This window comes from Octopus sinensis, linkage group LG21 (assembly GCF_006345805.1).
Source record: "Octopus sinensis linkage group LG21, ASM634580v1, whole genome shotgun sequence".
In the NCBI taxonomy this organism is placed as follows: domain Eukaryota; kingdom Metazoa; phylum Mollusca; class Cephalopoda; order Octopoda; family Octopodidae; genus Octopus; species Octopus sinensis.
This window is the reverse complement of record NC_043017.1, coordinates 16,558,897-16,585,692: the sequence shown is the minus strand read 5'-3', so window position 1 is coordinate 16,585,692 and position 26,796 is coordinate 16,558,897. Positions and strand designations below refer to the sequence as shown.

Below are 26,796 nucleotides of genomic sequence, written 5' to 3'. Positions count from 1 at the left end.
CATCATCTCCAAACCTTCTAATATGTCGGGGACTGATTTTCTACATTCAGCAAATAAATACCAAAACTTCTGCTATTATACTCGTCTCACCCAACGGGTGTAATAGTAAAAAAATTACCAACTGAAGTAAATGAAGAACACAACACAATAAATACAGACAGCAGTGGGATTCGAACCTACTTTTCTTGTTATTACAAGAAATATCGTAAAGGAAATCGAAACAATGCCTCGATTTGTGTTGTAATAAAATGAGCGCGATCTTTAATATAGATTATCTATTTAGTAATTAATATCCATATACATAAAAAGTAAATGAACGATGAACAGTAATAACATCATGAAAGCTAATATTTGGTTTTGGTTTAATCTAAAAAGTATCGGGAAATATTTACGACAGTCGGAAACCGAAACATCAAGCACTTGCTGTGGTTTAAACATCCAGGTTCGGGGGTAAGTTTAGGGTTTTTGTTTCTATTATTTTTTCCTTTTTTTTTTTATATTACATCAGTATTATTTATTGTTTTTATATAAGCATTTACTGAACCTTGTAGTCTTTAACATAGTGAGAGGTTGTTGTAAGGCAATATAATTCTTTATCAACCTGTCTGCGGATTATTGAATGACTTTGATTTATTTCCAAGTAGTCTTATCATAAACGTATAGGAAAGTGGATTTAATATGTGTTGGAAGAAAGAAGTTTGCCCAAGTCACCACCGTACAGCAGAGTCGAACCGTAGTCCTCATAGTTACGACATGTTTTTGACTGTTATGATAAGCAGAAAGGGTTTGTAATTCCGCCGGATAGATCGTATCTAAGTGAAAGGGTCAGAGATTTCGATTCAAACTAAAGTGTTTGACGCGAGCAAAAAAAGCCCCCCCAAAAAAAACGAAAAAAAAAAAGTGCAATACAACAACAACAACATGTAGTAAATGAATATGGAAAAAAAAATGTGCGCTGGCGAACGCGGGGGGGAGGACTCGGAAAATTCACATTGGGAATGTTCCGAGTCCTCTCACCATTTCCATTGGTACTACTTGAGAACAGTGGTCCCGATCCGCGCTAGCTAGTCGTGACTAATCGATCCTACAACGACTACCTAGCAAAGTAAATAAAATACAAAATAAATAATTTTTTTACACAGCAGTTTTTTCTAGCGGTGTCATATGAAATTGTCACCCATAATTATGACCCTAGAATCGATCTATTGCATTTCAATCTCTTTTAGGGTTAGGGGTGGGGAGAAGGGTATCTTTTTTTCTTCACAGATGTAAATAAACCCAATCTGTTTCTTAAATGAGGGACATATTCATACGGCACAGAATGCTATTTACCTCAATGGACGTCATTGATTGGTTGAAATTGCAGAAATTGAGGAAAAAAAACAACAAATATCTTACAAACTATAGAATTTTCTCAATAAAGCTAAGAGAAGAAGATGTTTTATAAACACATTCTACCAGTATACGAAGTTTAAAATTTTTTAGTCACTTAGAAATTATGTTAAAAACTGCCGTTCAAACCGAAAAGATCCAAAGTAAATAAAACACAAAGGATCGACTAGTCATGACTAGCGAGTGCGTGCACCGGGACCACTGTTCTCAAGTAGTACCTATATATATATTCTTTTACTCTTTTACTTGTTTCAATCATTTGACTGTGGCCATGCTGGAGCACCACCATCAGTTGAACAAATCGATCTAGAACTTATTCTTTGTAAGCCTATTACTTATTCTATTAGTCTCTTTTACCGAACCCCTAGATTACGGGGACCTAAACGCAGCAACATCAGTTGTCAGGCGATGGTGAGGGGACAAACACATACACATATATGTATAAATATGTATGTATATACGACAGGCTTCTTTCAGTTTCCATCTTCCAAATCAACTTGTAAGGCCAATGTCAGCCTGAGGCTATAGTAGAAGACGCTTGCCCAAGACGCCATGCAGTGGGATTGAACCCGGAACCATGTGGTTGGGAAGCAAGCTTCTTTATTTCATTACATTTGCCATAAAGGCATAATACAGATGGAAGCTTATGGGCTGGACACAGATACAATGATGCTGGAATGAAAACGAGATGGTTGGTGGGGGAAACAGACAACGCTCACCGATTGTTACTTCACGATAACATTGTTCTTTTTTAAAAAATACAAAGGAGGTATTGAACCTCTTACAACAGTTACAAATTGAAGTGCTGAGCCTCTTACCAAAATCACCAAATTGAGGCACTAAGACCTCTCACTCTACCTCCCAAACTAAGTCTCTTGCCGTCTGCAGGCAAGCTTGCTTTTGCAAGTCGGGTTCCCATAAGGGATAATTGCATTCATCCTTAGTAAAGGAATCCATCACTCTGTAGAAATCATTTTCCATCATGTCCTCTGCAGCCACCTTTCAGTGTAGGACAGGACCTCCTCTTCCCGACCTTCCAGATTCCTCATAAAGTTCTCTGCAGCTCCTCCCTTAAGAAAGATCACAAATTCCTCATATATTATACTGGGACAGTCGACAGTGTCATCCGTCAGTGACACAATTCCACCGACAAGGTTTCAGGACATGTCGGCAGTGTACTGCTAACTGCCTGCACTGTCCCAATCTTTTTCTTCTTTTTTCTCGTCTTTGATAAAAGAGGGTCTAGTTCTTATGCTTTAACTGGAGGATCTTCCCTCCCTCCTGCAGCTTTACGGTCCTTCGGTGGGCAACCATTGTTGTCCACCTTCTTCCTTTTTGGGGGGGGAAGGTCTCCATCTCTCCCTCCGAAGGAGGAGGGAGTAGCTCTTCCTCAACCAGTTGTTCCAGGATCCTACTCTGGTCGTGGGTACAGTTCTTTTTAATGTGACCTGGTTCCAGGCACAGGGGACACTTGGGGGGGGGGTCCCTCAAGTAGGTACCTGCAACTGGCCATTTTCAGAAAATCTGGAAAGACCAGATTCTTAGCTGATTGGGTCCACAGGGTCAAAACAGCTTTTGACCCAACCCAATCAGCTGCCGGCATTATTTTAACATTAAGCAGCTTGGATCCACTGCCACCCAAACTCCGGCAGATAGTGTCTTCTATCCACTCAGGTTCTATCCCAGGTGGCAACCCGCAGACCCAAGCTCTTGTCAACTTCTTCCCACAATACGTGGGAAGAAACAAAATCTCTTTGCCCTCTAATGGTGGCTTGCAAATTTGCAAGCCTCCTCAGGGGTGTCAAATAGCAACCACACCATTGCATACTTGACCCCCCCCCCTGAACTAAATTTCAATTTGTATCTTTTTAAAGAGGGTGATAATGGCGAGCCACTTTGAGTAAAACCTCAACACCACTGTCCTCTCTTCAAAGTCTTTCATCCACTCTGAGCACTGTTGTTCATTTTTTTTGCCATGTTCTTTGGGAAAAAAGTTCACAAAAAAAGCAAAAGTTCGAAGAGTTCAAAAAAACAAAAATGAAGGAAAGAAGGAAGAAGACAAGAAACAGTTAAAAAAAACACAGCAAACTATTCTTCTGGCTGTCCTGGTGCTCCTGGCCAACTCGGTAATCCACTTGGTAATCCAGGGCACAAAGCAGTCACACAATAATTTCATCAAAAAAATGGGTAAAAAACAAGCGCAATGTTCGTAATTATTGGAGGAGGTATATGCCCTCAAAACACACTTCTCTCCACTAAGTGAGACTCAAAGCACAACTACAGGCAGACAAATGCCCGGAACTCAGTGGAGATTACTTGTTCGACTAAATAAACACGAGCAACAAACCCCCACAGAATTCCCCCCGCAAAAATACCAAATGTCTTTCCTTGTAGCTGTGCTTCACTTGTTCAATAATTCACGACGTTGGTGTATGCCATTGTGACTCTTAGGAGTGCAAAGAAAAACACTGACCAACGCATGCATGGAAGCAAGCTTCTTACCATCTCTCTTGCCATATCTCTTGCCATCTCTCTTACCATCTCTTTTACCATCTCTTACCATCTCTCTTACCATATCTCTTACCATCTCTCTTACCATATCTCTTACCATCTCTCTTGCCATATCTCTTGCTATATCTCTTGCCATCTCTCTTACCATCTCTCTTACCATATCTCTTGCCATCTCTCTTACCATCTCTTTTACCATCTCTTACCATCTCTTTTACCATATCTCTTACCATCTCTTTTACCATATCTCTTACCATCTCTTTTACCATATCTCTTGCCATGTCTCTTACCATATCTCTTGCCATCTCTTTTACCATCTCTCTTACCATATCTCTTACCATCTCTTTTACCATCTCTTTTACCATATCTCTTACCATATCTTTTACCATCTCTTACCATATCTCTTGCCATATCTCTTACCATCTCTCTTACCATCTCTTTTACCATATCTCTTACCATCTCTTTTACCATATCTCTTACCATATCTCTTACCATATCTCTTGCCATCTCTCTTACCATATCTCTTGCCATCTCTCTTACCATATCTCTTACCATCTCAGTCTCCATGCCTTTTCAACTTGGGCCACTGACACCACTTTTCTATTTTTCTTGTTGCCACCACAAATGTATATAATTGTTCTCTCATTTTTATCCTTTAACACTTCTTTGTGGGGGAACACCTTCACATCGTTCCCCTCCCTTTTAGGTATTTCCTTGAACCATCTCAATTCTTCTAGACTTATGTTTTCAATTTTTCCTTTTGCCACTTCAGCATAATTCTTTGTTTCTAGTTCCTTGTTGATTCTTTTCAAACATTTTACAATTTCTTCTTCGGACGACATAAAGTCTGAAAAAGGACTCAGATTTTCACAACTCATTACACAAGAGGGAAGACGTCATACCGTTGCAGGACGGCCAAAAAACACGTGTATTACACACAAAGGCAGCAGTTTGACCAACCAAAACAATAAACTGGAAGCAAACTTCTTACCACACAATCACACCTGTGCCCCTTGATGTGTGTTTTGAAAAGGGATGGCTTCAGTAGATCAGTTGTGTTGCTTGGATAAAGGCTTTTATCTATCAATGTAGAAGAAACATAATAAAATGTCAGCATCGAATGTCTGCTTCTTAAGATTCCTCTATATTTTATATTGCTTCTCTTTTCTTTCAGAATATCAGATGACATTGGCCCAAGAGAGATTGTTTTACGTCGGAGCCATCGATATTTATCATTTTTAAGACTCGGAACAACTCCCATACACAACAGATATAAATCTTCAGCTGAATTACTGTGAATTATTTGCACTGTGGTTCTTAGTAAAATTTCCCCACTTCACTATATATAATAGGATGATTGTGGATTCTAGATAAACTTAAATTAAAAAAGAGTTTGCAGCCTCTACAAACATTGACAGAGACAATGTTTATGGAAGTATAGCACACAAGAAATATTTTTCAGGAAGAGAGTATAAAAATTGAAAGAAAAATTATGGAAAATGAATTGTGTGAGAAGAAAATTAAATGTGAAACACAGTCTAAAAGGATTCCTGATCCCGGTGATGGAAAGAAAGAGAAAGTAAAAATGTTATATGACTGTGATATCTGTAAAAAGACATTCTCTCAAAAAGGTAACCTAAATACTCACAAACGTATTCATACAGGAGAGAAACCATATCGCTGTGACATCTGCAGTAAATCATTCTCTCAAGTTGCAAACTTAATTACCCATAAACGTGTTCATACAGGGGAGAGACCTTATGTTTGTGATATCTGTGATAAGTCATTCTCCGTAAGTAGTCACTTGACTACTCACAAACGGATCCATACAGATGAGAGACCAAATCACTGTGATGTCTGTGGTAAATCCTTCTCTGTAAGTAGTCATTTAACTAAACACAAACGTATTCATACAGGAGAGAGGCCATATCTTTGCGATGTGTGTGGTAAATCCTTCACTGGAAGTAGTGATTTAACGACCCACAAACGCATTCATACAGGAGAAAAGCCATATCATTGTGACATCTGTGGTAAGTCATTCTCTGGAAGTAGTTACTTAACGACTCACAAACGTATTCATACAGGAGAGAAGCCATTTTGCTGTGATGTTTGCGGTAAATCTTTCCCTAAGAATTGCACATTAACAAGACACAAACGCACCCATACAGGAGAGAAGCCATATCAGTGTGATATCTGTGGTAAATCATTCTCTCAAAATGGTGAATTAACTGCTCACAAACTTATTCATACAGGAGAGAAACCATATCAGTGTGATATTTGTGATAAAGCATTCTCTCAAAATGGGGAATTAACTACTCACAAGCGTATTCATACTGGAGAGAAACCATATACCTGTGATGTCTGTGGTAAATCTTTCTCTGTAAGCAGTCACTTAACTAAACACATACGTGTTCATACAGGAGAGAGACCACATCACTGTGATATTTGTGGCAAATCCTTCTCTCAAAAAAGGCACTTAACTACGCATATAGGTATTCATACAGAAAAATAACTCTATCAATATTAAAATTCATGTCGTAGTAAATATAGTGCAGCCTACATACTACCGAATTTTGGTTGATCAAATTATTTTTGCATTTTCTTTGTTGATATAGCTAGTGGTTATAAAGGCAATTAGCTGGCAGAATCATAACTGGACCAAAAATGCTTGGCAGAGTTTCTTCCAGTTTTGTGTTCTGAAGTCAATTTTGTCTTTCTTCCTTTACGGGTCGATAAAATAAGTATCATTATTTACATTTGATGGATATTTGTCCTCATCTTGTTTGTGGTTAACACAACATTTCAGCTGATATACCCTCCAGCCTTCTTCAGGTGTCTTGGGAAATTTCGAACCTGGGTTCTCATTCCTAAGGTATTTTTCGATGTTATTATTATTATTATTCAGGTCACTGCCTGGAATTGAACTCGGAATCTTGGGGTTAGTAGCCCGTGCTCTTAACCACTATGCCATATGGCATAGTGGTTAAGAGTGCAGGCTACTAACCCCAAGATTCCGAGTTCAATTCCAAGCAGTGACCTGAACAATGACAATAATAATAATAATTAATTCTGGTTTATTGGCCACAAGGGCTAACATAAATCAAAAAACATGTAAGGACAAACACAGGACGAAAAGTAGAAAGGGTTTTGCGAAAAAGAAAGGTCCATGTAAACATTAAAAAAACAGCGAAAAATATAACAAATAAAACTCCCAATAGGGGGAGGCACTTCGAAAGGTTACTCGTGGAAAAACCCATAAAAGCCACGGGGGCCTGGTCAAAAGCGGTAGAGAGCCCCTTCTTTTATTTTATCGGTTTTTTTTTACAGGTGTAATCTCAGAATTGGTCCGTTCATACTGGCCATTTTCCCGACATTCACTCACCTTTCAATAAATTTGCTACAAGACAGCCCTTCCCTCTCTACTCTCGTCTTCCTTTTCAAGTGGAACTTGAAAAAGTTGATGAGGCCTTGTCCAAAGAGGAAAGTGTCTGACTTTAGCCCTTTCAAACGGGTCCATAATACTACATTCAAACAGGATGAAAGACCTCGATGGGGTTTGAACTTGGAATGTAAAGATGTCCAAAATGGCACTAAATTTTGCCAGCTGACCCCATAATTTTTATTCATAGATATTGGTTTCAAATTTTGGCACAAGGCCAGCAAGTTCAAGGGAGGGGTAAGTTCATTGCATTCACCCCAGTACGTGACTGGTAATTACTTTATCAATCCTAAAAGGATGAAATGCAAGGTCGATGCCAGTGGAATTTGAACTGAGAACAATTTTTATTCATAAATATTCTTTTCTGTTCTAGGCACAAGACCTGAAATTTTTTTTTGGGGGGGGGGTAGGCAATTTGATTTGACCCCAGTATGCAACTGGTACATAATTTATCGACCTCCTAAAGGATGAAAGGCAAAGTTGACCTCAACAGAATTTGAACTCAGAATGTAAAGACAGATGAAATACCACTAAACATTTTGCCCGTCGTGCCAGCTCTCTGCCTTTTATTCATAAATATTGCTAAATGATTTTTTTTCTTTTTCTCTTTAACAATCTTGTTATTCTGTGAATAAATCTACAACATTCTTAAAATTAGTAAAAATGACTGAGAAAATAAGAAAAGATTGATTTTGTGTTGCTACAATGCTTTTGGAAGGATCCAGCAAATTTTTTATCATGTGTGTATTGCATCCATTCGTGACTTGGTTATACATTGCTTCGTGTATTTTATGTGTAATCTGGTTTAAATGTTATATACGTCTTCATCGGATTCATACGTTTAGACATAAACTTTTATAGGAAATGGACAAGTGGCCCTAAGCAGAGGGTCAAAAACATATTCTTCCTTGACCGCTAAGAAATTAGTATCAAAATTGTTGAGAAAAATGAAAATTCAAGTACATACATGAATAAATATTATTACACTCATGGAAATAAACTTGTCGATTTGTTGTGTTGTTATTGTTTCAATTAGTTTATTTGCTGATTTCAAACTTTGTCGTTTATTATAGTTACCAGGTTTTGTGGGTTATTATTATTTAAATATGAGTTTAAGCCCTGTATACAGGGCTTAAGTGTATTACATCTTGTTGGAAAAAGGTAGAAAAAGGGACAGAGAATAGCAACTGTCGGGTAAAGACAGACAGCAATGACAATCGAAGCCCAAAGGGACCAAAATGAACTGTAAGAGTGGTGAGGAGGAAAGAGTGCTTCGACATGTGAGGAGTAGTGATGACAAATTTCAGGAATTTTCAAAGTATGCAATGTCCTGACAGCTAACAACCTACACAGTTTATTCATTGCTTTGACATTTCTGTAGGTGATCCCTATTTAAAGTTAATAAAGCAGTATTGTCTACATTTTTACGATTGTTAATGTCTTTGATGGACTGTGTCTATATATACCTGTGAGATATTTGGTTTATGTTGCTGTCACCTGTCCATCTATCAGGTAAAATGTGACTCTCGTCTAAAATTAATGGACAGCTATGGCTGTGTGGTAAGAAGCTTGCTTCCCAACCACATGGTTCTTGGTTCAGTCCGACCGCATGCCACCTGGGGGCAAGTATCTTCTACTATAGCCTCGGGCTGACCAAAAACCTTGTGAGTGGATTTGGTAGGTGGAAACTGAAAGAAGCCCATGTATATATATCTATATGTTTGTACCTGTGGTTGTTTCCTCCTACCCCCCGTCACCACTTAACAACTGGTATTGGTGTTTTTATGTCCTAGTTACTTAGCGGCTCAGCACAAGGAACCGGTACAATAAGCACTAGGCTTCAAAAATAAAAAAAAATCCTGGGTTTGATTTGTTTGACTAAAATCCTTCAAGGCAGTGCTCCAGCATGGCCACAATAAAAGGATAAACTCATTACTGTAGCAACAGCAGTGGTGGTAGTAATTTAGTCTCCATGTCAGTCCTGATCAAGCAGATCTGTGGTCAAAGTGTTCCAGGCTTGACCTCATCCACTCTGTTGTCGTTTAACGTCTGCTTACCGTGCTGACATGGGTTGGAGGGATTCACTAAAGGCTGGTGAGCCAGAAGGCTGCACCAGGTTCCAATCTGATCTGGCAAAGTTTCTACAGCTGGTTGCTCTTCGTAATACCAACCCCACAAAAACTGTGCCACCCATGAATAACCCACCTACTTCACTACTGTAAAGTATGATACCCGCCACTCTCACTAAATGAAATCTGCAAAATGACGCTCGCTTGCTCTACATGCAACAATCTCAAACCGTGCTACCACAAACCACATATGGGTGAAGTAATACTGGCATCAAGGCTATGGAAGCACCTCTCAGTCGAATTTGTTGGTCCCGTGAACTACACAATAGCGCTACTTATTGATAATAGTCGATGAGTACTCAAAAGCACCCATTCGCATACCAATGCAAAGACATGAGTACCGAAACAGTAATTTCCCATCTGCTCAAACACTTTTCATTGTTGGGAACACCAGGTTGTATCCACTCTAACAGAATTTGATAATAAGAAGCTCCACGACTTCCTTCTCACTAAGGGGACAATAAAAACTGGAACATCTTCCTTTCGAACTGAAGGCAATGGCCAATGTGAAAGGACCTCATGAAGACCTTAAATCTAGGACTTACTTCATTACTACAACTAGATAAAAGACAATGGTTGACAGTCCTTCCCATGGCATTATCAGCCATGAGAGGCTTCCTCAGCAGAGCTACCAACACAAACCCTCATGAGTGAATGTTTAAATTTTCAAGAACATCGACATCGGGAACCATTCTACCTGAATTCCACCAGAATATCGGAAGCACAATACTATCTCAAAAATAAGGGGGATCCACTTATAGAAAATATTAGATTGTTGGAGACGATTCTCTCCACTTTGCATGCGTACAGTTTGGAAAGGGACGAATAGCTGCAGTGTTGACACACAATCTCGACCCAGCAGGACAATCTTTCAATCGAGGGAGCTAAGAAAACACACAGACACAACCAGGGTTAACTACACAAACAGAGTTCGATACAGAACAACAAAATCCACAAACAATTATCAACAAGGAGCAAATCCCGACAGTACACCAATAGAAACAACGTATTAACAAAGCAACGGAGCTCACAGTCCGGCACCTGAAAATACGAGCAGATTAGCAACTGGAGAAGAGTAACTGAAAGACTATAATAATAGTACAGGTAACAACGCTTGCAAAGACTACATGAACGAGGATAATACGTGTTACAAAACGGCTATTATTCAAGGACAAAAAGAGACGAGAAGACTAAGATCAGGACGAATTATTTAAGACCCCTTTTTATCTAAAGGACTATACTTTTTGAATGCACCGTGACTCACTTTTCGCTCTGCAGAGATGACTGTTATGAATTATAATATCCTGTCATATATTCATTTCTACGACAGTAAATAATAAATAAAAAATATAGAAATCTTCTTTTGTATTGAGTACGAAAATGCGGCTTAGAGTCGAATGACGTTCCTAGATGGATGCTGTCTTTACTTGATGTAAAAGGACTCGTTTTAATCGTTGGACGTCAGTGATTAACGGATTAACGGATTAATCAGTGATTAACGGATTTGATGGCGAGCAGCAATAAAGCTTGAATGGAAGCCTTCCTTGAACTGCTTTGTGACACACTGCTACTTTATTCTATGGATTTCGGAAGGAGTGAAAGCAAAGTCGACTTTGTCTGGATTTGAACTCTGACCATTTTTCGCTGCTTAATGCTTCTGCCAATTAACCAAATTAATTAATTAAACACGTTAATTCATACGTGATTGTTAATTAGCCATCGTCATCCTTTATTATGTTGATGTGAAAATCTAAGTGAGGGTTTCTTGTAAAATATACAAGTGATGTTGAAGCTGAAAATGTCCATTCTGATTTGTGATTCCTTGAATCTATTGTGACATCTTCGTCATTGGATCTCTATTAAATATGTAAGTATCATTAATAGAAACAACATTTACATTGTATAGGTCGTGTCCTCTTTCTACTACATCTGCTTCTTTTGATGTGTTCAAAGATAAAGGAAAGAAAATGAAGAAGAGAAGTAATTTTCCTAAAGCAACGATCTTTTAACTCCCAGACGAGTCGGCTCTCCTATAACCTCTTGTATAACCTTTGGAGTCAGAGAGAGATATGCAGAGCTCAATTAAGCCCTTCGTTAGTGTATTTCTTTTGAAATACCCTGCTTTTATTTCAGTTAATTTTGGAAATATGCAAAGACTTAGGAAAGCAATTTTGACGATATTCGTCTGGGGTTTGGAGCATAAACTGACATGAAATTTCGGTGGAAAGTTTCAATTTCGATCACTTTAAAGCAGTAAATTTTTATCATAGAACCAGGGGCAGTTTTGTGTGAAAAGGGTTAAGGGATTAAGAAAAAGAAAAGAATGAGAACTTTAGCAGGAATTTAGGTCAGTTGGAGTTGGGTTGTTTTTGAGGTTTTATGTGAGGCCACATGTTTATGAGACGCAGACTTATATATTGATGTATATGCTCATACACGTGTGTGTGCATTCATGCATGCATAAGTGTGAACACATGAACGTATACTTTTAGTACCTTTGTATGCAAATTACACATTTGTTTGAAACAAGAAATTGCTGTGAAAGTTTCACTCCGCGTCTGTTGAGGCATTTTCCTTGTTGCATTAGGCTACTAGCTCTTGTGGACAGGCTGAAACTGGCATAGGGAATGTTGGAACTGGCACTGGCTCTAATGTACGGAGAAGGGATGTGTTCCATTGCCAAGGTAAAAGTTTATATCTTCGCTGTGTATTGATGCAGAAGAAATGTAGTAAAATGTTCACTGTTGAATCTCTACTTTTTATTTGTCTCCTCCATATTCTATATTCTTTCTTTCTTATTTCAGAAATATCAGATCACATTGGCATGAAAGAATCTGAGTAGACGGTATCTTCAAATATCAACAAAAATTACGTTCGTTGAAAGTATAGCAAAAGAGAATATTTGTTGGGAATAAACATATAAGAATTAAAAGAAGGAAAACATCTCTGTCTGTTGTGGTGAGAGATGAAAAATGATGGAAGACAAACTATGTGAGAACAAAGTTACATGTAAGACACAGTCTACAAGTAAGAGCTTCCCTGCTGGTGTAAAGAGACAGAAAGATAAAACGTTATGTACAGGAGAGGGTGTGTACAGTTGTGATGCAGGAGAGAAACCATATCATTGTGATATCTGTGGTAAATCATTCTCAAGAAGTCATCACTTAACAACACACAAACACATTCATACAGGAGATAGACCATATCACTGTGATATCTGTGGTAAATCATTCTCTCAGAGCAGTCACTTAGCAACACACAAACATATTCATACAGGAGATAAACCATATCATTGTGATATCTGTGGTAAATTATTCTCTCAAAATAGTCACTTAACTACTCACAAACGTAGTCACACAGGAGATAAACCATATCACTGTAATATTTGTAGTAAATCATTCCCTCAAAATAGTGACTTAATTACTCACAAACGTATTCATTCAGGAGAGAAACCATTTCCATGTGATATCTGTGGTAAATCATTCTCTCAGAAAGGTCACCGCATTACTCACATGCAATTTCATACAGGAGAGAAAACATATCACTGTGAAGTCTGTGGGAAAACATTCTCAGGGATTAGTTACTTCACTACTCATAAACGTATTCATACAGGATGGACACCATATCACTGTGATATCTGTGGTAAATTATTCGCTCAGAACAGTCACTTCATTACTCACAAACGTAGTCACACAGGAGATAAACCATATCACTGTGATATTTGTGGTAAATCATTCCCTCAAAATGGTGACTTAACTACTCACAAACGTATTCATTCGGGAGAGAAACCATTTCCCTGTGATATTTGTGGTAAATCATTCTCTCAAAAAGGTAACCTCATTACTCACAAGCACACTCATACAGGAGATAAACCATATCACTGTGATACCTGTGGTAAATCATTCTCTCAGAAAAGTCACTTAATCACTCACAAACGTAGTCACACAAGAGAGAAACCACATCATTGAAATTTGTGGTAAATCATTCCCTTGAGAATGGTGACTTAGCTACTGACAAACGTTTATACTGAGGAGAGAAGGCATACCTCTGTGACACACGTAACCCAGTCACTCAAAATACTTACTTATCTAGCCATGTATGTATTTATGCAAAAAAATTACTTCATTAGTGATGAAATGTGACTTGCGGTGAATAAATTTCAGTTTATGAAATACTTGATTTTTGTCAATTAAATTAACGTTTACATTTTCCAGTTTGTTCATGAATTTGTGAGTTTCAGATGCTCAGAAAATTACTCTATTAACCAACAAACAAAAAAGATTGATTTGTTCAATGAAATTCTGTGCTGGAGTGGCTGTGTGGTAAGTAGCTTGCTAACCAACCACATGGTTCCGGGTTCAGTCCCACTGCCTGGCATCTTGGACAAGTTTCTTCTGCTATAGCCCCGGGCCGACCAATGCCTTGTCAGTGGATTTGGTAGACGGAAACTGAAAGAAGCCTGTCGTATATATGTATATATATGTGTTTGTGTGTTTGTCCCCCTAGCATTGCTTGACAACCGATGCTGGTGTGTTTACGTCATTTAGCGGTTCGGCAAAAGAGAACGATAGAATAACTACTGGGCTTACAAAGAATAAGTCCCGGGGTTGATTTGCTCAACTAAAGGTGGTCCTCCAGCATGGCCGCAGTCAAATGACTGAAACAAGTAAAAGAGTAACCAATTGCGGCATTCTATTTTCTACAAACATAAAATATTCATCATGTGGAAATATCGTATGTAACAAGTGTATTCAAACATGAAAGAAGCTATAACATTGTAGGTGTATTGGTGTACTTTTGTATAGTGATTATGGAAATGAAATTCCTTTTTGCCATAAATTAATAAATGAAAAGTGAATAGTTTTTTAAAGTTTGCAAATTTGAGGTAATTTTAGCCAATTGAAAACTACAGTCATTGGTGTATTTTTTACATTGGGTCGTTGATGTGGTAACACTGTGAAGGGGCACCCCACAGGGGTAACAGATCAAATGCTATGACATTAGCCTCACTACCTTTTTTACAGACCTTTTTGTGTGGTGCAGGAGATATGAAAGTGTTAATTTATTTCACAAACTCTGCTTTTGAATCTTTGCTACAAAATATGTATTGTCTTCCAGAACTGAACTACACTTTGTGTTTTTGTAATTTAATGTTCAGGTTCTATTTTTGGTAAATTTTCATTAAAAACATGATAAAAAATTCATACCTGTTCCAACTTTACACGTGACTTTATTCATTAAAACTTCCATCCTTGAACGTTTTGTCATCGTCAAGTTGTCATCATGTAGAAAATGCCAGCTTCTAGATCCTGTTTTCTGATTGACTTCAAATAATCGAACCTTAAACATCTGAATAACAATATTGGATTAAGCGTGAAGAATTACATCCATATACCAAATTCTAAAGTTTCATGGAATTTAAAACTTTTTGGAAAAGTGTAAGCCAAAGAGAAAACATCTGAGATACATTCTAAAGTTAAAGGGTCATCTGTCAGGATATAAAAGGGGCAGAATAGCAAAGAGAAATGAATTTAGAGGGAGAGAGAGAGAGAGAGTCGTATGCCTTCTACTGATGTAACATTGAGACCATCATTGCCTTTGTGTATGGGATATTCTCATGGTAGCATTGATGGGATGGGTTTTCATGGTCTGAGTTGGTTTGTTTTGGGATTTATAGCCCTCATAGACAGGTTGACAAATGCATGATTTTAAAGGGGAACTTTTCCAGCCAAGCCTTTCACCAAATGTTATGGCTAGTCATAAAGTGACCATTGGTTTTACACCTATGAATCGCATATAAGCTCTGTTGTGGAGAGGTTTTATGCCTTAAGCCATTTGATTCTATTGGGCCACCAATAGAACTCTTTACTTTATGAGCAAAACCAGTGGTCACTCTGTGACTGACCATAACAATTAACTAGTTTGTATAATTGATTTAAAACTGAAGATCATCAGCATTGCATTCCTTCCTTGTTTTTAGGTAATAAAAAAAACAAAGAATTATAACACACCAATATGAGTATGGTCGTAATTACTTTATTGGCGTAAAGAAAAAGTGGGAACAACAGTCAAATTATTGTTAATATTATTTCTGAAAAAAATATGCAAAACCCTGTAATACTAGACAAGTGACTTCATCACTTTACTGGAACTCAGTTCTATTCGTTGAGAAAGAAACAGTTTTGTTCTAGTTTTGGGAGGGACTCTATCATGATGTAGCAATATCGTTTCCCTCATTGCTATCTTCACTGTTTGAGAAGAGTATTAAGAATGATCTCGTTTGTGATTACAACCATCTTTGGCCAACTTGTTCTTGTTCTAAACACTAACTTGATTGGCTGACAGGTGACGCGAGTGATCTCTGTGGGCTTCGCGCCACTGGTTGACATGTGACACAAGGGTCTCTACATAGTCCGCGCCACTGGTTAACACGTCACGCGAATTGTCTCGACTTATTTCGCGCCAAAATCGCGAATCAACCAATCAAGACCTTCGGTTAAAATTACATTTTCTGAAGTTCGGTGAGCCAACCAAACAATATATAAAGCAGTTTTCACAGACACTTAGGTCTTGAGTTCCAGTTCTTCTAAGAACTAACTTAGGCCACCTGCTTCTCAACTTAGAGATATGCGATTGTTTCTGCTACTACCTGTTGCTATGCTGATACCAACAACATGAACAGTGAACCAAATTCCATTGTTAATTCTAGAGTCAGTACCTTTTATGCCTCACGAACACACAGACACAAAAACATGCTAACACTTCCGAACTCTTAAAATTTACACGATTGTAAAATATGTAAAATAAATAATATTTATCTACCAACAGAAAACTTGTGTCAATTCACTTATGTCCTATTGTCGTTGTATGTATTATATGGCTTGTAATGATTCATTAAGAATGGGATCGCGTGAGATTGTATTCCTACACAATATGACCGCATGTGATCTTATTTCTTACAATGACAAGGAAACCCAATGGCATTCTGTTTATGGTTCTTTTCAAAGATAGACAAACGTCAAGAAAGAAACTTGTGCATTAATGCCACCTGATACAGACTTCTCATTACTGCAACATCGTTACTGATCAACGCATAGTAGCGATTATCTTCAATAAAAACGGCATGTGGAAATTCAAAACTGAAAAACTTAGACTCTGTTGTTTGAACCTCTCACGGACATTGGAAATAAAATCAAAGCAACAGATGCGCATGTAACCCTTCACAAACAACTGTGCCACCGAGGAGTGAGCTGCCTACTTCACTACTATTAAGTACGAACATGCCTATCTCCTTCAACGAACACTGCAAAATGATACTTTTACATGCAATGAACTCAAGTATCACCTCGAAAAGTCCCTTAATACAGGCATCAAGGCTATGGAAGCACCTCTCAATCGCATTTGTTGGTCCCGTGAACTACACAATAGCGCTACTTATTGATAATAGTCGATGAGTACTCAAAAGCACCCATTCGCATACCAATGCAAAGACATGAGTACCGAAACAGTAATTTCCCATCTGCTCAAACACTTTTCATTGTTGGGAACACCAGGTTGTATCCACTCTAACAGAATTTGATAATAAGAAGCTCCACGACTTCCTTCTCACTAAGGGGACAATAAAAACTGGAACATCTTCCTTTCGAACTGAAGGCAATGGCCAATGTGAAAGGACCTCATGAACACCTTAAATCTAGCACTTACTTCATTACTACAACTAGATAAAAGACAATGGTTGGCAGTCCTTCCCATGGCACTATCAGCCACGAGAGGCTTCCTCAGTAGAGCTACCAACACAAACCCTCATGAATGAATGTTTAAATTTTCAAGAACATCGACATCGGGAACAAATATACCTAAATTCCACCAGAATATCGGAAGCACAATACTATCTCAAAAATAAGGGGGATCCACTTATAGAAAATATTAGATTGTTGGAGACGATTCTCTCCACTTTGCATGCGTACAGTTTGGAAAGGGACGAATAGCTGCAGTGTTGACACACAATCTCGACCCAGCAGGACAATCTTTCAATCGAGGGAGCTAAGGAAGCCCACAGACACAACCAGGGTTAACTACACAAACAGAGTTCGATACAGAACAACAAAATCCACAAACAATAAATCAACAAGGAACAAATCCCGATAGTACGCCAATGGAAGCAATGTATTAACAAAGCAACGGAGCTCACAGTCCGGCACCTGAAAATACGAGCAGATTAGCAACTGGAGAAGAGTAACTGAAAGACAATAATAATAATACAGGTAACAACGCTTGCAAAGACTACATGAACGAGGATAATACGTGTTACAAAACGGCTATTATTCAAGGACAAAAAGAGACGAGAAAACTAAGATCAGGACGAATTATTTAAGACCCCTTGCACCGTGACACACTTTTCGCTCTGCAGAGATTACTGTTATGAATTATAATATCCTGTCATATATTCATTTCTACAACAGTAAATAATAAATAAAAAATATAGAAATCTTCTTTTGTATTGAGTACGAAAATGCGGCTTAGAGTCGAATGACGTTCCTAGATGGATGCTGTCTTTACTTGATGTAAAAGGACTCGTTTTAATCGTTGGACGTCAGTGATTAACGGATTAACGGATTAATCAGTGATTAACGGATTTGATGGCGAGCAGCAATAAAGCTTGAATGGAAGCCTTCCTTGAACTGCTTTGTGACACACTGCTACTTTATTCTATGGATTTCGGAAGGAGTGAAAGCAAAGTCGACTTTGTCTGGATTTGAACTCTGACCATTTTTCGCTGCTTAATGCTTCTGCCAATTAACCAAATTAATTAATTAAACACGTTAATTCATACGTGATTGTTAATTAGCCATCGTCATCCTTTATTATGTTGATGTGAAAATCTAAGTGAGGGTTTCTTGTAAAATATACAAGTGATGTTGAAGCTGAAAATGTCCATTCTGATTTGTGATTCCTTGAATCTATTGTGACATCTTCGTCATTGGATCTCTATTAAATATGTAAGTATCATTAATAGAAACAACATTTACATTGTATAGGTCGTGTCCTCTTTCTACTACATCTGCTTCTTTTGATGTGTTCAAAGATAAAGGAAAGAAAATGAAGAAGAGAAGTAATTTTCCTAAAGCAACGATCTTTTAACTCCCAGACGAGTCGGCTCTCCTATAACCTCTTGTATAACCTTTGGAGTCAGAGAGAGATATGCAGAGCTCAATTAAGCCCTTCGTTAGTGTATTTCTTTTGAAATACCCTGCTTTTATTTCAGTTAATTTTGGAAATATGCAAAGACTTAGGAAAGCAATTTTGACGATATTCGTCTGGGGTTTGGAGCATAAACTGACATGAAATTTCGGTGGAAAGTTTCAATTTCGATCACTTTAAAGCAGTAAATTTTTATCATAGAACCAGGGGCAGTTTTGTGTGAAAAGGGTTAAGGGATTAAGAAAAAGAAAAGAATGAGAACTTTAGCAGGAATTTAGGTCAGTTGGAGTTGGGTTGTTTTTGAGGTTTTATGTGAGGCCACATGTTTATGAGACGCAGACTTATATATTGATGTATATGCTCATACACGTGTGTGTGCATTCATGCATGCATAAGTGTGAACACATGAACGTATACTTTTAGTACCTTTGTATGCAAATTACACATTTGTTTGAAACAAGAAATTGCTGTGAAAGTTTCACTCCGTGTCTGTTGAGGCATTTTCCTTGTTGCATTAGGCTCCTACCTCCTGTAGACAGGCTGAAACTGGCATAGGGAATGTTGGAACTGGCACTGGCTCTAATGTACGGAGAAGGGATGTGTTCCATTGCCAAGGTAAAAGTTTATATCTTCACAGTGTATTGATGCAGAAGAAATGTAGTAAAATGTTCACTGTTGAATCTCTACTTTTTATTTGTCTCCTCCATATTCTATATTCTTTCTTTCTTATTTCAGAAATATCAGATCACATTGGCATGAAAGAATCTGAGTAGACGGTATCTTCAAATATCAACAAAAATTACGTTCGTTGAAAGTATAGCAAAAGAGAATATTTGTTGGGAATAAACATATAAGAATTAAAAGAAGGAAAACATCTCTGTCTGTTGTGGTGAGAGATGAAAAATGATGGAAGACAAACTATGTGAGAACAAAGTTACATGTAAGACACAGTCTACAAGTAAGAGCTTCCCTGCTGGTGTAAAGAGACAGAAAGATAAAACGTTATGTACAGGAGAGGGTGTGTACAGTTGTGATGCAGGAGAGAAACCATATCATTGTGATATCTGTGGTAAATCATTCTCAAGAAGTCATCACTTAACAACACACAAACACATTCATACAGGAGATAGACCATATCACTGTGATATCTGTGGTAAATCATTCTCTCAGAGCAGTCACTTAGCAACACACAAACATATTCATACAGGAGATAAACCATATCATTGTGATATCTGTGGTAAATTATTCTCTCAAAATAGTCACTTAACTACTCACAAACGTAGTCACACAGGAGATAAACCATATCACTGTAATATTTGTAGTAAATCATTCCCTCAAAATAGTGACTTAATTACTCACAAACGTATTCATTCAGGAGAGAAACCATTTCCATGTGATATCTGTGGTAAATCATTCTCTCAGAAAGGTCACCGCATTACTCACATGCAATTTCATACAGGAGAGAAAACATATCACTGTGAAGTCTGTGGGAAAACATTCTCAGGGATTAGTTACTTCACTACTCATAAACGTATTCATACAGGATGGACACCATATCACTGTGATATCTGTGGTAAATTATTCGCTTAGAACAGTCACTTCATTACTCACAAACGTAGTCACACAGGAGATAAACCATATCACTGTGATATTTGTGGTAAATCATTCCCTCAAAATGGTGACTTAACTACTCACAAACGTATTCATTCGGGAGAGAAACCATTTCCCTGTGATATTTGTGGTAAATCATTCTCTCAAAAAGGTAACCTCATTACTCACAAGCACACTCATACAGGAGATAAACCATATCACTGTGATACCTGTGGTAAATCATTCTCTCAGAAAAGTCACTTAATCACTCACAAACGTAGTCACACAAGAGAGAAACCACATCATTGAAATTTGTGGTAAATCATTCCCTTGAGAATGGTGACTTAGCTACTGACAAACGTTTATACTGAGGAGAGAAGGCATACCTCTGTGACACACGTAACCCAGTCACTCAAAATACTTACTTATCTAGCCATGTATGTATTTATGCAAAAAAATTACTTCATTAGTGATGAAATGTGACTTGCGGTGAATAAATTTCAGTTTATGAAATACTTGATTTTTGTCAATTAAATTAACGTTTACATTTTCCAGTTTGTTCATGAATTTGTGAGTTTCAGATGCTCAGAAAATTACTCTATTAACCAACAAACAAAAAAGATTGATTTGTTCAATGAAATTCTGTGCTGGAGTGGCTGTGTGGTAAGTAGCTTGCTAACCAACCACATGGTTCCGGGTTCAGTCCCACTGCCTGGCATCTTGGACAAGTTTCTTCTGCTATAGCCCCGGGCCGACCAATGCCTTGTCAGTGGATTTGGTAGACGGAAACTGAAAGAAGCCTGTCGTATATATGTATATATATGTGTTTGTGTGTTTGTCCCCCTAGCATTGCTTGACAACCGATGCTGGTGTGTTTACGTCATTTAGCGGTTCGGCAAAAGAGAACGATAGAATAACTACTGGGCTTACAAAGAATAAGTCCCGGGGTTGATTTGCTCAACTAAAGGTGGTCCTCCAGCATGGCCGCAGTCAAATGACTGAAACAAGTAAAAGAGTAACCAATTGCGGCATTCTATTTTCTACAAACATAAAATATTCATCATGTGGAAATATCGTATGTAACAAGTGTATTCAAACATGAAAGAAGCTATAACATTGTAGGTGTATTGGTGTACTTTTGTATAGTGATTATGGAAATGAAATTCCTTTTTGCCATAAATTAATAAATGAAAAGTGAATAGTTTTTTTAAAGTTTGCAAATTTGAGGTAATTTTAGCCAATTGAAAACTACAGTCATTGGTGTATTTTTTACATTGGGTCGTTGATGTGGTAACACTGTGAAGGGGCACCCCACAGGGGTAACAGATCAAATGCTATGACATTAGCCTCACTACCTTTTTTACAGACCTTTTTGTGTGGTGCAGTAAATTTATATCATAGAACCAGGGGCAGTTTTGTGTGAAAAGGGTTAAGGGATTAAGAAAAAGAAAAGAATGAGAACTTTAGCAGGAATTTAGCTCAGTTGGAGTTGGGTTGTTTTTGAGGTTTTATGTGAGGCCACATGTTTATGAGACGCGGACTTATATATTGATGTATATGCTCATACACGTGTGTGTGCATTCATGCATGCATAAGTGTGAACACATGAACGTATACTTTTAGTACCTTTGTATGCAAATTGCACATTTGTTTGAAACAAGAAATTGCTGTGAAAGTTTTACTCCGTGTCTGTTGAGGCATTTTCCTTGTTGCATTAGGCTACTAGCTCTTGTGGACAGGCTGAAACTGGCATAGGGAATGTTGGAACTGGCACTGGCTCTAATGTACGGAGAAGGGATGTGTTCCATTGCCAAGGTAAAAGTTTATATCTTCGCTGTGTATTGATGCAGAAGAAATGTAGTAAAATGTTCACTGTTGAATCTCTACTTTTTATTTGCCTCCTCTATATTCTATATTCTTTCTTTCTTATTTCAGAAATATCAGATGACATTGGCATGAAAGAATCTGAGTAGACGGTATCTTCAAATATCAACAAAAATTACATTCGTTGAAAGTATAGCAAAAGAGAATATTTGTTGGGAATAAACATATAAGAATTAAAAGAAGGAAAACATCTCTGTCTGTTGTGGTGAGAGATGAAAAATGATGGAAGACAAACTATGTGAGAACAAAGTTACATGTAAGACACAGTCTACAAGTATGGGCTTCCCTGCTGGTGTAAAGAAACAGAAAGATAAAACGTTATGTACAGGAGAGGGTGTGTACAGTTTTGATGCAGGAGAGAAACCATATCATTGTGATATCTGTGGTAAATCATTCTCAAGAAATCATCACTTGACAACACACAAACACATTCATACAGGAGATAAACCATATCACTGTGATATCTGTGGTAAATCATTCTCTCAAAACAGTCACTTAACTACTCACAAACGTAGTCATACAGGAGATAAACCATATCACTGTGACATCTGTAACAAGTCATTCCTTCAAAATGGAGACTTAACTACTCACAAACGTATTCATTCAGGAGTAAAACCATTTCCCTGTGACATTTGTGGTAAACCATTCTCTCAAAAAGGTAACCTCACAAACGTTTTCATACAGGAGAGAAACCATATCACTGTGAAGTCTGTGGGAAAACCTTCTCAAGAGGCACTTACTTCACTACTCATAAACGTATGCATACAGGGGAGAAACTATATCATTGCAATATCTGTGGTAAATCCTTCTCTGGGAGAAGTTACTTTAATACACACAAACGTATCCATACAGGAGAGAAGCCATATCACTGCGATATCTGCGGTAAATCATTTTCTGGAAGTAGTGATTTAATTAAACACAGACGTATTCATACAGGAGAGAAGCCATACCATTGTGATATTTGTGGTAAATCATTCTCTTTCAGTAGTAACTTATCTACTCACAAACATATTCATACAGGTGAGAAGCCATATCACTGTGATATCTGTGGTAAATCATTCTCTCAAAAAATTCATTTAACTATACACAATAATATTCATACAGGAGAGGATGTGTACAATTGTGATATGTGTGGTAAATCATTCTCAGCACCAGGTCACTTAACTAATCATAAACGTATTCATACAGGGGAGAAACCATATCAGTGTGGTATCTGTGGTAAATCATTCTCTCAGAACAGTCACTTAACAACACACAAACACATTCATACAGGAGATAAACCATATCACTGTGATACCTGTGGTAAATTTTTCTCTCTGAAGAGTCACTTAATTATTCACAAACGTAGTCACACAGGAGATAAACCATATCACTGTGATATTTGTGGTAAATCATTCCCTCAAAATGGTGACTTAATTACTCACAAACGTATTCATTCAGGAGAGAAACCATTTCCCTGTGATATTTGTGGTAAATTATTCTCTCAAAAAGGTAACCTCATTACTCACAAGCACACTCATTCAGGAGATAAACAATATCACTGTGATACCTGTGGTAAATCATTCTCTCAGAAAAGTCACTTAATCACTCACAAACGTAGTCACACAAGAGAGAAACTATATCATTGAAATTTGTGGTAAATCATTCCCTGAGAATGGTGACTTAACTACTGACAACCATTTTTCTTGAGGAGAGAAGGCATACCTCTGTGACACATGTGGTAAATCATTCTCTCAAAATACTCACTTATCTAGCCATGTATGTATTTATGCAAAAAAATAACTTCATTAATGATGAAATGTGTCTTGCAGTGAATAAATTTCAGTTAATAAAATACTTGATTTTTGTCAATTAAATTAACGTTTACATTTTCCAGTTTGTTCGTGAATTTATGAGTTTCAGATGCTCAGAAAATTACTCTATTAACCAACAAACAAAAAAGATTGATTTGTTCAATGAAATTCTGTGAAACCTATTGCGGCATTCTATTTTCTACAAACATAAATTATTCATCATGTGGAAATATCGTATGTAACAAGTGTATTCAAACATGAAAGAAGCTATAACATTGTAGGTGTATTGGTGTACTTTTGTATAGTGATTATGGAAATGAAATTCATTTTTGCCATAAATTAATAAATGAAAAGTGAATAGTTTTTTTAAAGTTTGCAAATTTGAGGTAATTTTAGCCAATTGAAAACTACAGTCATTGGTGTAATTTTTACATTGGGGCGTTGATGTGGTAACACTGTGAAGGGGCACCCCACAGGGGTAACAGATCAAATGCTATGACATTTGCCTCACTACCTTTTTTACAGACCTTTTTGTGTGGTGCAGGAGATATGAAAGTGTTAATTTATTTCACAAACTCTGCTTTTGAATCTTTGCTACAAAATATGTATTGTCTTCCAGAACTGAACTACACTTTGTGTTTTTGTAATTTAATGTTCAGGTTCTATTTTTGGTAAATTTTCATTAAAAACATAATAAAAAATTCATACCTGTTCCAACTTTACACATGACTTTATTCATTAAAACTTCCATCCTTGAACATTTTGTCATCGTCAAGTTGTCATCATGTAGAAAATGCCAGCTTCTAGATCCTGTTTTCTGATTGACTTCAAATAATCGAACCTTAAACATCTGAATAACAATATTGGATTAAGCGTGAAGAATTACATCCATATACCAAATTCTAAAGTTTCATGGAATTAAAAACATTTTGGAAAAGTGTAAGCCAAAGAGAAAACATCTGAGATACATTCTAAAGGTAAGGGGTCATCTGTCAGGATATAAACAGGACAGATTAGCAAAGAGATATGAATTTAGAGAAAGGGAGAGAGTCGTATGCCTTCTACTGATGTAACATTGAGACCATCATTGCCTCTGTGTATGGGATATTCTCATGGTAGCATTGATTGGATGGGTTATCATGGTCTGAGTTTGTTTGTTTTTGGATTTATAGCCCTCATAGACAGGTTGACAAATGCATTATTTTAATGGGGAACTTTTCCAGCTAAGCCTTTCACCAAATGTTATGGCTAGTCATAAAGTGACCATTGGTTTTACACCTATGAATCGCATATAAGCTCTGTGTTGTGGAGAGGTTATGTGCCTTAAGCCATTTGAATTTATTGGGCCACCAATAGAACACTTTACTTTATGAGCACAAAACCAGTGGTCACTGTGACTGACCATAACAATTAACTAGTTTGTATAATTGATTTAAAACTGAAGATCCTCAGTATTGCATTGCTTCATTTGAGGTAACAATAATAATAATAACAAAGAAGTATAACACACCAATATGAGTATGGTCGTAATTACTTTATTGGCGTAAAGAAAAAGTAGGCACAACCCTTAAATTATTGTTCATATAATTTCTGAAAAAACAATGCAAACCCTGTACTATTAGACAAGTGACTTCATCACTTTACTGGAACTCAGTTCTATTCATTAAGAAAGAAACAGATTCTTCTGTTCTAGATTTGGGAGACTCTATCATGACAAGGAAGGCCGATGGCATTCTATTTGTGGTTCTTTTCAAAGATAGACAAACGTTAAGAATGAAACTTGTGCATTAATGCCACCTGATACAAACTTCTCATTACTGCAACATCGTTACTGATCAACGCACAGTAGCGATTATCTTCAATAAAAACGGCATGTGGAAATTCAAAAGTGAAAAACTTACACTCTGTTGTTTGAACCTCTCACACCCAAGTTATACATTCTCTCATCGACATGGAACTCAAATCAAAGCAACAGATGTGCTATCAGGATATGCAACCCCAATAGATGCTGCAACGCATGTAACCCTTCACAAACAACTGTGCCACCGAGTAGTGAGCTGCCTAGTTCACTACTGTTAAGTACGAACATGCCTGTCTCCTTCAATGAAATCTGCAAAATGACACTTTTAAATGCAATGAACTCAAGTATCACCTCCGCAAGTCCATTAAAACAGGCATCAAGGCTATGGAAGCACCTCTCAATCGCATTTGTTGGTCCCGTGAACTACACAATAGCGCTACTTATTGATAATAGTCGATGAGTACTCAAAAGCACCCATTCGCATACCAATGCAAAGACATGAGTACCGAAACAGTAATTTCCCATCTGCTCAAACACTTTTCATTGTTGGGAACACCAGGTTGTATCCACTCTAACAGAATCTGATAATAAGAAGCTCCAGGACTTTCTTCTCACTAAGGGGACAATAAAAACTGGAACATCTTCCTTTCGACCTGAAGGCAATGGCCAATGGGAAAGGACCAACGGTACCCTCATGAAGACCTTAAATCTAGCACTTACTTCATTACTACAACTAGATAAAAGACAATGGTTGGTAGTCCTTCCCATGGCACTATCAGCCACGAGAGGCTTCCTCAGTAGAGCTACCAACACAAATCCTCATGAGTGAATGTTTAAATTTTCAAGAACATCGACATCGGGAGCCATTTTCCCTGAATTCCACCAGAATATCGGAAGCACAATACTATCTCAATAAAAAGGGGGAACCACTTATAGAAAACATTAAATTGTTGGAGACGATTCTCTCCACTTTGCATGCGTACAGTTTGGAAAGGGACGAATAGCTGCAGTGTTGACACACAATCTCGACCCAGCAGGACAATCTTTCAATCGAGGGAG

At 37.5% G+C, this 26,796-nt stretch overlaps 1 protein-coding gene across 1 annotated transcript; it reads left to right on the top strand.

Moving 5' to 3' along the window:
* The first annotated feature begins 31 nt into the window (after positions 1–31).
* LOC115222777 (zinc finger protein 665-like) lies at positions 32–13,821 on the top strand. Its single transcript, XM_036511766.1, has 4 exons — positions 32–450; positions 5,075–5,576; positions 5,745–6,409; positions 12,672–13,821. Exons 2-4 carry the CDS (start codon positions 5,393–5,395, stop codon positions 13,434–13,436), a joined length of 1,614 nt encoding a protein of 537 aa, XP_036367659.1. The 5' UTR covers positions 32–450; positions 5,075–5,392; the 3' UTR covers positions 13,437–13,821.
* Positions 13,822–26,796: the final 12,975 nt, after the last annotated feature.

Excerpts from the sequence above, each read along its gene's own strand:
- LOC115222777 (XM_036511766.1), top strand. The coding sequence starts at position 5,393 with ATGGAAAATGAATTGTGTGAGAAGAAAATTAAATGTGAAACACAGTCT. Across the intron at positions 5,577-5,744 it reads TCATACAGGAGAGAAACCAT|ATCACTGTGATGTCTGTGGT; the intron begins ATCGCTGTGACA and ends ATGAGAGACCAA. Across the intron at positions 6,410-12,671 it reads TAGGTATTCATACAGAAAAA|TATCACTGTGATATCTGTGG; the intron begins TAACTCTATCAA and ends GGAGATAGACCA.